The 11,074-nt window shown below is 40.1% G+C and overlaps 2 protein-coding genes and 1 long non-coding RNA gene across 5 annotated transcripts; 1 reads left to right on the top strand and 2 right to left on the bottom strand.

The window, feature by feature from the left end:
- Nucleotides 1-1,578: 1,578 nt before the first annotated feature.
- Nucleotides 1,579-4,536, bottom strand: LOC124200767. 3 transcript variants are annotated; one of them, XR_006877375.1, is made up of 4 exons: nucleotides 3,681-3,898; nucleotides 2,838-3,612; nucleotides 2,126-2,774; nucleotides 1,579-2,019 (listed from the first exon to the last, which is right to left on the bottom strand). It is a non-coding gene; the product is annotated as an uncharacterized LOC124200767 (long non-coding RNA). The 3 variants fall into 3 exon arrangements; XR_006877374.1 differs by lacking the exon at nucleotides 1,579-2,019 and adding an exon at nucleotides 4,223-4,536 and having other exon boundaries at nucleotides 2,089-2,779; nucleotides 3,681-4,154; XR_006877373.1 differs by lacking the exon at nucleotides 1,579-2,019 and having other exon boundaries at nucleotides 2,089-2,774.
- Nucleotides 4,537-5,072: 536 nt separating this feature from the next.
- On the top strand, nucleotides 5,073-6,135 carry LOC124199720 (probable endo-beta-1,4-glucanase celB). The gene is made up of 3 exons (XM_046595641.1): nucleotides 5,073-5,114; nucleotides 5,264-5,393; nucleotides 5,465-6,135. The coding sequence occupies exons 1-3, from the start codon at nucleotides 5,073-5,075 to the stop codon at nucleotides 6,133-6,135; spliced, it is 843 nt and encodes a 280-aa protein (XP_046451597.1).
- Nucleotides 6,136-7,388: 1,253 nt separating this feature from the next.
- Nucleotides 7,389-7,883, bottom strand: LOC124199719 (speckle-type POZ protein B-like). Its single transcript, XM_046595640.1, has one exon. The coding sequence runs from the start codon at nucleotides 7,881-7,883 to the stop codon at nucleotides 7,389-7,391; it is 495 nt and encodes a 164-aa protein (XP_046451596.1).
- Nucleotides 7,884-11,074: the final 3,191 nt, after the last annotated feature.

Genomic DNA, 11,074 nt, shown 5'->3' with positions numbered 1-11,074 from the left:
ATATTTCCGACAGGCACTCGCTGGCTGTAGGCTAAACTTGCGTAATTTCAGGACATTGAGCTATCAAGTTGAGCTGCTGCTATATACAGCCAGATTAACTTTTTCGTTCTTGCCCTTTTATTTACTTTACTCTGCTAAAAAAAAATCGGTAAGCCGTTGGATGGATATAATGAAATATACTGGAACCTTTAAATCCATTTATTTCCATTTTTTCGAGAATTTTATCAACTTAAGAACTTAATATCTACTGAGTTACAGATTAAACGAAAAAGCGTTCAATAAGATTGTTGTTATCTATATTTGCTGGGATGCTGATCATTCATTGGCAGCATAGCGGAATTATTTGGCAGCAGCCGGCAGCAGCATCGGGATAGCAGCAGAGAGACATTTCTTAAATAACGCAAGGGCGTCAAAGTATAAGATGCATTTGCTTTTTTCCCATACGTCAGTTGCCATCAGTATATATATTTCATATTTCACCAGCAGCCCAGCATGAGAACGAAAAGCTTGCTGACTTATTGCTTCTTTCAACAAGCTATATAAAACATCTCTATGGAAGATGATGATGAACTATTGGTGACGTTAAATTTTTGGAGCATGCTAAAAGTAATTCGAGACAAATTATCGACTGATATGCGACGACGCAAATGATTTTCTTTTTGGGATTTTCGGTTGATAATACAATAAACATTTGTTTGCCAGCCTCCGAGTTTCAAGACAAAAGTCTAGTGACCTGCTGCAGCCGATATAGATGAAACCTATAGCTGATAAATTTGTTCTCTCAAGTTGTTCTTTTTGTGAGAATTTGAAATGATTTAAATTTCGATCGTTTCCGTGGCTGTACATATAATCATTGAGTTCATACATTTTCCGTTGTCTAGCTCTTGCTGAGTTTTGATATTGTTTTCGTCGTTTCCGAATAAGCATGTGGCAAGCATTCTTTCCGAAGCACAGCAACTGATACCGAGATACTAAGGCTTTTGGTGTCTCCGTTTACCATTTTCTCACAAGTTACAAGCAACTTGATCCTAGCTGTTGGCCCATTACTGCAGGTCCGGGGAGAATAAGGGAATCGTATTGATTGAACGTTTCGGTTATTATGACGAAATTAACTTGCCGTTCTCAATAATATCAACAATAAATACTGTGACAAGGAGAACCGAACGTCCTGGGAGAGATTCAAATGAATGTTAAAAAATTGCCATAAGGAACGTGTTTTTTTTTTTTGTTTTTGTTTTTTCACTTGATTTTTAGAAGCCAGTAAAATAGATAATATAGTAATACCCATGAAAAATGATGACGAATTAATTAAATGTCTGGTGAGTTGTTTCTGCGGGAATCGCCTTTTAGGGAATGAATGTAATTTTCACCGCGCATTTTTTTCCCATTCTTATGTAGCTATATCATACCGTACTCGATGAATATCAGACACAGAGTTTGCATAGGCTTATAAGACCAAATAAATAATAACTTCGTGTACGTGTGATTTTTTGCCTCGTTGGCAATTTCAAAATTAAATTCGGGAACGAGATGAGTATATCGCAACAGTTAATGCAATTTGAGAAATCTTCTGACAAATTTATATGAAATACACAGCTACACAAAAGGACGACGAGAGGATGTGTCCCAAGATATATATACGTATATATTTGTAAATTATTTGTGATAAGTGATAACATAGCGGGATTTTATGGTATAAGGATTCAGGTGTGCTGGGCAGATTGTCGAAGCCTTTTCCGTCCATACCGTCGCCGTATCGTCACCTGTGTTCATTGTGAGACAACTCGACTACTATATTCTTACCGATTCTTACAACAAGTTGATTATAGCTGGAGCGGACGTTCAGCTTTGAGTAAACGTAACTCGAGAAAATTAAAAAATTAAAAATCCGCCAAGAACACAGCTAAAAACTCAAACGCGATACGTACGTAAATGATTTTTCACACTGTGTTTTCAGTTGACCTAATAAATGTTTGCCCGTATAGTCACATCGCTTTCATCGTCATTGAAGTCAAACGCCTGAAAATGTGAAGAAGATTTGTGAAATAGTAACTGGAACATAATAGTTTAATTACTTGAAACACATGATAAGAATGAAATTATTTTTATTTTGGAATATTCCTACTCTATATATCAGTTTCACAGTTGATGGCGAGGGTCCAAAAAGGGCAGTAATAAATAGCTCGGGAATAAAACAACTGAGCTGCGGATGATATTCAGGATACAAGTTGAAAGGCAGGAAGATTGTCGGGTCGGCGTTGCTCTCAGTGACGACGCAACTGCTTAGTCCAACATTAATGAAACTCGATCCGAGCGAACAGATCAAGAGAGTCGGGTCCGTTGGGGGGAGGAAGGTCTATCATCGAGACAGACGCCAACAAATCTTTAGTGAACGAACAAGAAAAAAACATACCCTGGAAGTTGGAAGTAATGAAGTAATGTTAAAGAGAAACTGGAAAAAGTTCACCTAGTTTTAGTTTCTTGGAAGAAAAACTTTCAACTGAATCTCCAAATCTCCAAATATCCAAAAAATCAACCATCCAATTTTTAGCTAAGCATTTCGAATTGTAAAAGTTAAACAAATCGGCACCATATGTTAACATTAGCTGTATTATAGTACGCGTTACGTGACAATAGAGTTTAGTAATACTATGAATCTGATCCCGATTCATGGCCACCTGCTGTGTGTTCATCTCACCGATCTCAGCTCCACTCGTCCCCATGTCGACGTTGACGATCCCTCAGTCCCATCCTTTCGGTCCCAGCCACTGTGTCTGTTCTAATCAAAATACATTCAATTTTAATATTCCATTGAAAATCGAGAAACTTTTTTCTACCTTGAAGATGTGGTTGAGGTTCTGGGTGAACATGCTGGACGAGAGAACCTGGTCGACGATGTTGTTGATGGCCGTAGCCTCGTTCATATCCTGGCACTTGAGCACGTAGAGAATGTCAGCGAAACATTCGCTCATGACCACAGACGCCGTCGGCTTCAGACCCGTGATGATGGTCGGCTGGACGAAGAAGCCGCGGGACGGTCCGTCATGACTTTGCCGCCGAGGGACTCCGCTTCCTTAATGGTGGCGGCGATCGAGTCGACGGCCGGCTGATTGTGAAGGGGGGCCTAGCAGGAGGCCGGACTGGAGGGGATCACCCATTCTGGGCAATAGCAGCTCGTAAGCTTTGATCAAATAGGCCAGGACGGTGTCGCAGACCTTTCCGTGCAAGACGAGACGACAGGTGGAGGGTGCAGCGCTGGCTGGATGTTCTAGCAGACGGGAAAATGGACGCCCGGATGACTAGATCGATTGAAGCGCTCTCGTCGACAAGAATGGCGTTGTTACCGCCCAGTTCGAGCAAATTGCGGCCGAATCGGCTCTGGACGGCCACGGCCACCTGTTTGCCAACTTTGATGCTCCTAGTGAACGAGATGAGAGCCAGACGGGGGTCGTTGGCCATGGCACTGCCGACATCAGCTCCGCCACAGATGAGACTGCAAATGGCACCCGGCAGGTTGTTCTTTTCCAGCGCCTGGGCCACAATCTTGGTGATGGCGATGCTGCACAAGGGTGTCGACGGGGCGCCTTTCCAGATCATTGTATTGCCACAAATCTGAATGAAGTCAAAGATTGAATGTTAATTAAACTGTAAGATAAAGAAATAGATTTTTTTTTAAGTACTGAATATAAGAAGGGCGTTGTTCCACCGTAATAAACGGCCACATAGAAGTTGAAGGCCGAAATGATTCTAATGGTTCACAAAGGATTTCCCATTTCCAGCAGGGTGTGATTGGGTCTCTCTGATGGAATCACTTTGCCCTCAAACATTCGTGAGAGGCTAAATGCGTAGTCCTAATAGTCGACATACTCTTGGACTTAATCGACACTTTCGGGGAAATTTTACCTAAAAAATAATAAAAAAGAAAGTTAATATTTTTCAAACAGGGATTGAGAGACAAGCGATAACCAGTTTCCATTGAGACAAGCTTGCCAAGAGGCTCCAACTTTTCTCTCAGCGCAACTCCCATCTGCCTAACCATCTCTCCTCGGTTGGGCCTTTCTGGCCTCCACAACACATGTATCGTAATCATCAAATTTTCCTTGAGAGACTTCAGCGATGACTTCACCTGTGGATGGTGAAATTGATTGGACCACCTGAAAGTTAAGGAACATAAAAGCAAGTAGTGAGTTGAAAAAAATTACTCAAATTATTCAAATCTTACCATTCTATTGGTGAACTATTTCCCATTATAAACTCCCGATTGAATAGCTCTAGGTCAAGATCTTCGATGAAGAAAGCGTTACGGGGACGTTCTACTTAAGAAACAAGGTTGTCTTGACATTCATCTCAGTAGAAATTGGTATAAGTAAATCCATCAAAAAGTTGAAGTTTCAGGTCAATCTGAAAGTTTAAGGTTATCTCAATTGCAGTTATCTCTTTTCTCTACGTATTCAAGTTTTTAAGGTATAGATTCTTTTCATTCATGATCCTTGTGGATTCTTCGATTCTTCTCTGTTTTCTTGTTTTCGTCTGCTTATTTCGCTGCCATCTATTGGCAAAATACTACGTTATTTATTGAATCAACAGCCAATAGAGGCCCTCAGAGATGGTAGGAAAAGCAAACGTAAATTCAAAAACACCGAAATTGATCAAAATTGAATTTTGGCTCAGCGTATTTCTCAGTGATATATTTAATCTATAATGTGTACACGCTTGTGTTTACAGTCTAATCGAACTCCAAGTGTATTTTCATCATTCGAATAGTTTTTCATTTTGTCGCAATAAATGCTGGAGTGTTCCCACTTCCCACGTCCTTGATTGACTATTTGAATAGTAAACTCGGTGCACATGTGCCCATATATCATAATATCATTAAACAAACTCGACGCTTATACGATATTGCGCAATTTTCAAATTGCAGTTGGAATATAAAAGGCCCGGTCAAAAAATAGTCTGGTTCGATTATTCAGACATTCGGAAAGCAATTGACGTAATGATCCGACAAATTTTCCTCGCCGGCCTGCTGGCTGGTGCTGGCCGTCAACGGAGTCCCTGAATCGCGTCGGGCCAGCATGGGCATCCAGGTGTGTTATTACGGGCCCGGCAATTGCCAGGTAGAAAACAGTGGAGTGGTCCTCGACTATCGCTGGACCGGCTGCGCAGACGTCGACAGTCGACAACTGCAGCTATACTCCATAAGTGACGACCTAATAAATTTAAATCTTATTTTATGCGATTAATTACGTACATGAAATAATATTAGAATCCCAGTCAGAGTGAATACGAAAGTGGATGGGACATTACGTTCAGTAACGGCAATCAAATGACATTTGCCATAACTGGCCGTCCAACGAGGCTAGAACCTTCCTCACCACTGGACCCAATTCAAATCGGTTGAGTCCAATTCATTTCTCAAAATTAAACCTAATTGGTGAATTCCGCTAATTTACTTTGAGTGGAGAAGAATCAGGTACCGCATACCTGCTCAACAAGGAGCTGTCGTTCGAAGTGGACGTGGCAGCCTGCGGATGCGGCATGAATTCGGCCCTGCGTTATTTCATCTCGATGGAGAGCGATGGCGGCCAGGCCAGTTTCGGCTACACGGGCGTCACTTACGGCACGGGCTATTGCGATGACTCCCAGCCGGCCGAGCTGGACATTTGGGAGGCCAACAGTTTGACCAACGTCTACACGACTCATTCGTGCCTCAACGGCCAGTGCGACCCGTACGGTGGCGCTTTCAACACCTGCGCCCGCGGGGCCAAGAGCTTCTACGGCCGCGGCACGGGCTACCAGCCGCTACCAGCTGGACAGCACCCAGCGGTTCACGGTTGTCACCCGATTCGTCACCGTCGACGGGACGGAAAACGGCGAGCTCAGAGAGATGCACAGCGCTTCTACGTCCAGGACGGCCGCACTACCCAGCAGCAGACGTTCGGCGGATTCAACGGCCTGTCGGACGGATTCTGCAACTTTTACGGCCAGTCAAACGGACAAGGCAGCGTCTCCTACGGAATGTCGCAGGGCATGAGGAGGGGCATGGTCCTTTTCATGTCCATGTGGGGCAGTCCCAACGATCCCAGCAGCATGACGTGGATGAACAACGAGCCCAACGGCCCCTGCCCGGTCTACTAGAACCCCAATAATCCTTAATTACACCACTTTCGGCAACACAAGATCGGACTCTCGGTTTCACCGTTTAATTATGCTCTTCCATCATAACAGCCATAACAATATAGAATATTACCAAACACATACGTTATATATACCTTTATAATCAAAAATGCATTTTCTAATCTTGATCATGTTATCAATGGAATTTTGGAATTTCCTGTGGCTTTTAAATATTATAGGCTACAACCGACAGATTTTAGCAGATTCCCTTTGGTGAATTTATTTGGCCCAGTCATTGAATCATTTTTCTGGAATGAAAAATAATCTCTATGGATTCTTCCGTAGTTACATACTCAGTCTCGAAGCTAACGGTTATTATACTGTCGTCCAATAGCAGCAAATTGCACAGTTTAATACCATCGTTTAAAATCTTAAGAACTTCATAACTCTTAAAACTTTTTCGACACGATAAATTCACGAGGGAAAAACTTTCTCCCTTCGTTATTCAGAATAATTGCCATCTTCACTCGGTACGATCTGCGTAATGCCGGGACGGTTGGGACACACAAATAACGAGGCTGATGGAGGGAGGAATGGACACATGATTCGCTGTTTCTCTCTTGTCGATCCAATTCATTCTTATAACAAAACATCAGATACGATGCAACAACGAAACCGCCAACAATTAAATCAAATTTGGCAAAATTTAAAAAAAGAGGAGAACGTAGTATATAAAGGAGGATGCGACGATGACAAGAGAGATGCCATAACCTCTCTTGAATAAAGAACAAACTTTATAGGAAGCAACAGAGAATGCTACTGGTTAAACGATATGTTAAAGAAATGTCGAGAAGTGGAATCGTATACCCTCACGTATATCGTTTTAAAAGAGCAACCAAAGAATTATTAAATTAGGCCTAAATACTTTGTAGCTGCGCTAGACTATTATTAGCTGGACGGTGTTGACAAACACTAGGATAAGCAAATCAAGCAAATGCAGTTAGGAGAATCGGAAGTGTCCAATTAAAAAGAAAAAAAAACTAAGATAGACTTAAATAAGACGTTTCCGTTCTTTATATTTCGAATGAGACGCAAACTCTGCGAATGTACATCAAAATACAAGCGACGACCGAAATAATAACAGGCTGTTATTATTTCGAAAAAAAAAGCCTGAAATATTAATGATTTTGTTTGTATTATCATTATACATATATATAAAACAATGCGACGTGTATGGACAATAGACAATGTCTACAACAAATTCCATATTAGAATTAATGATTTGGATTTTGTTGTCTCGTCTTTTTCCATCCGTCGGTCGCCATCACTTCACGTGGATAACGCCGGAAGAAATCCACCGCACTTTGCTTCAAATTATCCGCTGGGTGGATCTGGTCGATGATGAGCAGAAGCAATTCCATGCAATTCTCAGCCGACATTTGATGACGCAAATGAGACTCGCATTCGGATTTCAGTTGATCCAGCAAATATTTGTCGGTAGCCGCAAACAGTCTGGCAGCCATTGTTTCCATCGTTGCTGAAGTCAAGCGACCGGTGTAAATGAAACGGAGAAGTTGGTGAAATACTCCAGGTTGAATGTCTTCAATCACAACTTGATTCGATACATTATACTTGAACTCGGCCTCAAATACTTTGCTGCTGGATGACAAAATACATTTGTGAGCTTGAAATTGGCGCCCATGGACGCTCAAAGTAACGTCGCTTAATTGCCCGTCTTCAAATAATCGTTCCAGTGTGCTGGTGGCCATTTCATCGTTGCAATTAAATGGCTGAGCGCAAGTAGTAGCAATGTCTATATTTGATACGGATTCTTCCTTAGTTATATACTCAATCTCGCAGCTAACGATTAGACTGCCGTCCTTTAGCAAAATATTGTGTGTCCTTATTAATTCTTTGGAAATATTATAAACCTCATAATTCCAATCAGTTTTTTTTGGCACGAAAACTTCCCGATTGCAAATTGTTTGCCCTTCTTCAATATTCAGAATTCCTATTTCCACTCGGTAGGATTGGTGTATTGGTCTGTGTATAATGACGGGACGGCTGGGACACAGAGAAAATAACGTCACCTTCGCTGCTATCGAATGATAAACACCATATCCTAGAAGGATGTTTCTTTTCTTGAAATTCAACTGATTTTCCATCTTGACCCTCGGCAGTTACAAGCAAAAACTTCTGAATGTTCCACTCAAAATAAACTTTCTCTGTGTCACATTTAGAAATGCACCAGTTCTCTGCTGTCGGTCGAAAGACTGCGGAAGGCATTAACACATGTTTCGCTGATTCGCTAATTTTGCCAACTTGATTCATTTCTTATATAACAGAAAATCAGATACTACATACACTATAACAACGAATTCGCCAGCTGTTGAATCAAATCTGGCGCAACTATAAGTGGGAGGACGACGACTACACGCAACCTCTCCTGAATAAAGAACAACACGACTAAGAAGCAACAGAATTATTAAAGGAAATAACGGATGAAATGGAGATGCTGACCAAGTGAAATAATATAGTATCGATTAAAGAGAACGAAAGAATTGCGTTGTTGCGAGCGTTGTTGTCTGCTTTTGAGACAGACGTTTTAGAGTGGATGGGATATTCAATGACTGACCCTGGGGAATATTATACAAGCATCAGCGATTTAGAAAGAGATGAATGTTAGGCATTATTTTTGAAGGCACAAGGCTATTAGCTAAACTTGCACGGCGATGACGAAAAACCAACAACAAAGTCAAGATGTATTTTTATAACATTGAATCGAGTTGAGCTGCTAATAATAGACTGAGAATTGCTGCCTATAGAGGAGAATTATCATTTATTTCTTCTGTGTAAAATAAAAATAAAAATTCTGGTGGAATTTTATGGCATCGGGACAGAGTTACATTTCTTGAATATATGTATGTAGCAAATAAGCGAGCATCAAGCAAGATGGTCTGTTTTTGCTTATTCCCATCCTTCAGTTCCCATCATATATGACATAACTCGCTCAGCATAAAAACGAAAGAGTTTGACTTATTACTTCCTCCTTCAGCAGCAATATTAATATGAGCTAAAAAAATATCTCCACGGAAGATGATAGCCTAAACGCTGGATGATGCTGTTCAGCTTGGAGCGTATAAGTAGCCTAATTTGAGACAGTAGTTCAACTGACATTCGACGACACAAATGATTTTGTAACAACAAATTTCCAACAGCATATCGCTTCAATATTTTTTTATAGTCAAGCGAATGTAAATGAAGCGATTCATATTAAGTTTACCTACATTTGCTCTATAAAGTTGTTATTTGTGAGATTATTTAAAAATTATTTGGCTTTCGTTCGTTTCCGACTGATGTATATACAGTCCTTGCGTTCATAAATTTGATTCTCGCTTGCTGAGTGTTTATATTGTTTCGCTTTTTCGAAAAAGGCGGAAAAAGGTTCGGAAAAAGATACATTTTATTCTCGCTATTTTATGTCTGAGGTCAAATAATGAAGAACAGCTTTGATTCCCATACCTGACACAACACGACACTTTTCGAGACTTGACTGACCAATTTCAATTTTATAATCAGACGTTTTGTTTTCCTGCGGCCTTACCTGCTGCGGCTGCTGGCGTTGATACAATTTTAAAATTTATTTTCAGCTTTCCGTACGTATAATTTTCTGTGCGATTTCTAAAACAGAGACGAAACCGTTAGGGGTTAGCCTGATTACATGCGGTGCTTGATGCGGTGTTATATTGAATATTCCTGTCCCATATTATAAGTTTATAACGACTAATGGCACTGATAGCTATATCGTGGATGACTGCTGCAAATTATAATGGTTATTAGTTCCTTTTTTTGAGATGGTTTAATCAAAATTGATTAAGGCTGTCAATGCGTGTCAATGCTCTTTAATTTTAAAATGAATTTTCTTAGAGCTCTCCTAATTTTCCCTGTTTTTTTTCCCTTGCACGGAGTTCTCATTTGTTACTCCGTGGTGACCCTTATAATTGCATTAAATCATCTAAATGCAAACCTGTTCAGATACAGTAAGTTCTGTAAATTGGAGTATATTTTCTTAAAACTCTCCGGTTTGCGTGTAGCCCTTATTTGTTAGGCTACTCTGTCGTTACCGTTATTTTAAATGGCTTATTTGTATATGATCTCAAACAGCATTCTGTTTACTTCAAGTTTATTAATTACACAACAAAATGCGTATTTTGATTTTAAGAATTTTATTTTTCGGTAAGCCTAAAGTCATGATTCATGACACATTAAAAAAAAGAGAAAAGAAAAGAAAGAAAAAGAAAAAAATTGGCAAATTTTGCGAACTAAAACTCCTCTGAGAAAAATGGGGTTTTCTAAGTTGCAAACATTTTGTGGTTTGGAGATTTTTCCTTCAATATATGTTTAGGTATAGGAAACAAAATTTTTGGGCAAAGGCAAACATTTGTTTTGTTTAGCTGTACACAAAATTTTTGTTTAGAGGCATGCACAATGGATCTGGCGGCACAAAAAAAAGGTGCATTTTCTTTCCCTTTCTTTTACTTCCGTCGGTAAAAACAAAGAAAATAAAAGCTACCCCTCTTTTAGTCACGTCAACCTCAAGCGCCTTTAATCCTTTTTTGTCTTTAACCTCCCACCCACATTTCTCTTACTAGCTCCCATCCCACTTTTCTGTAGGCCGGTATTATTTTGATTTATCGGGTAAAGATCAGTTTTCAAATTAACATTCACCAGGTCTAACATTTACGATGTCGATGTGTGGATTGTTTGCAATAGATATGTTGTTTGCAACACATAAATAGCTATTTCCCATGGCAAGCCGTTCGTTTCACTTTTTGATCATGCAGAAACCTTAAAGCAATGGTTATGGTTATGGTTATTCAATTTCTATTGCGCACTTTACAACTACATGATCAAATGACGCTGTTTAGTTTCCAATTTGGAAGATGTGATTAAACACATC

This window comes from Daphnia pulex, chromosome 8, assembly GCF_021134715.1.
Source record: "Daphnia pulex isolate KAP4 chromosome 8, ASM2113471v1".
NCBI lineage: Eukaryota > Metazoa > Arthropoda > Branchiopoda > Diplostraca > Daphniidae > Daphnia > Daphnia pulex.
This window is presented reverse-complemented; position numbering and strand designations above follow the sequence as displayed.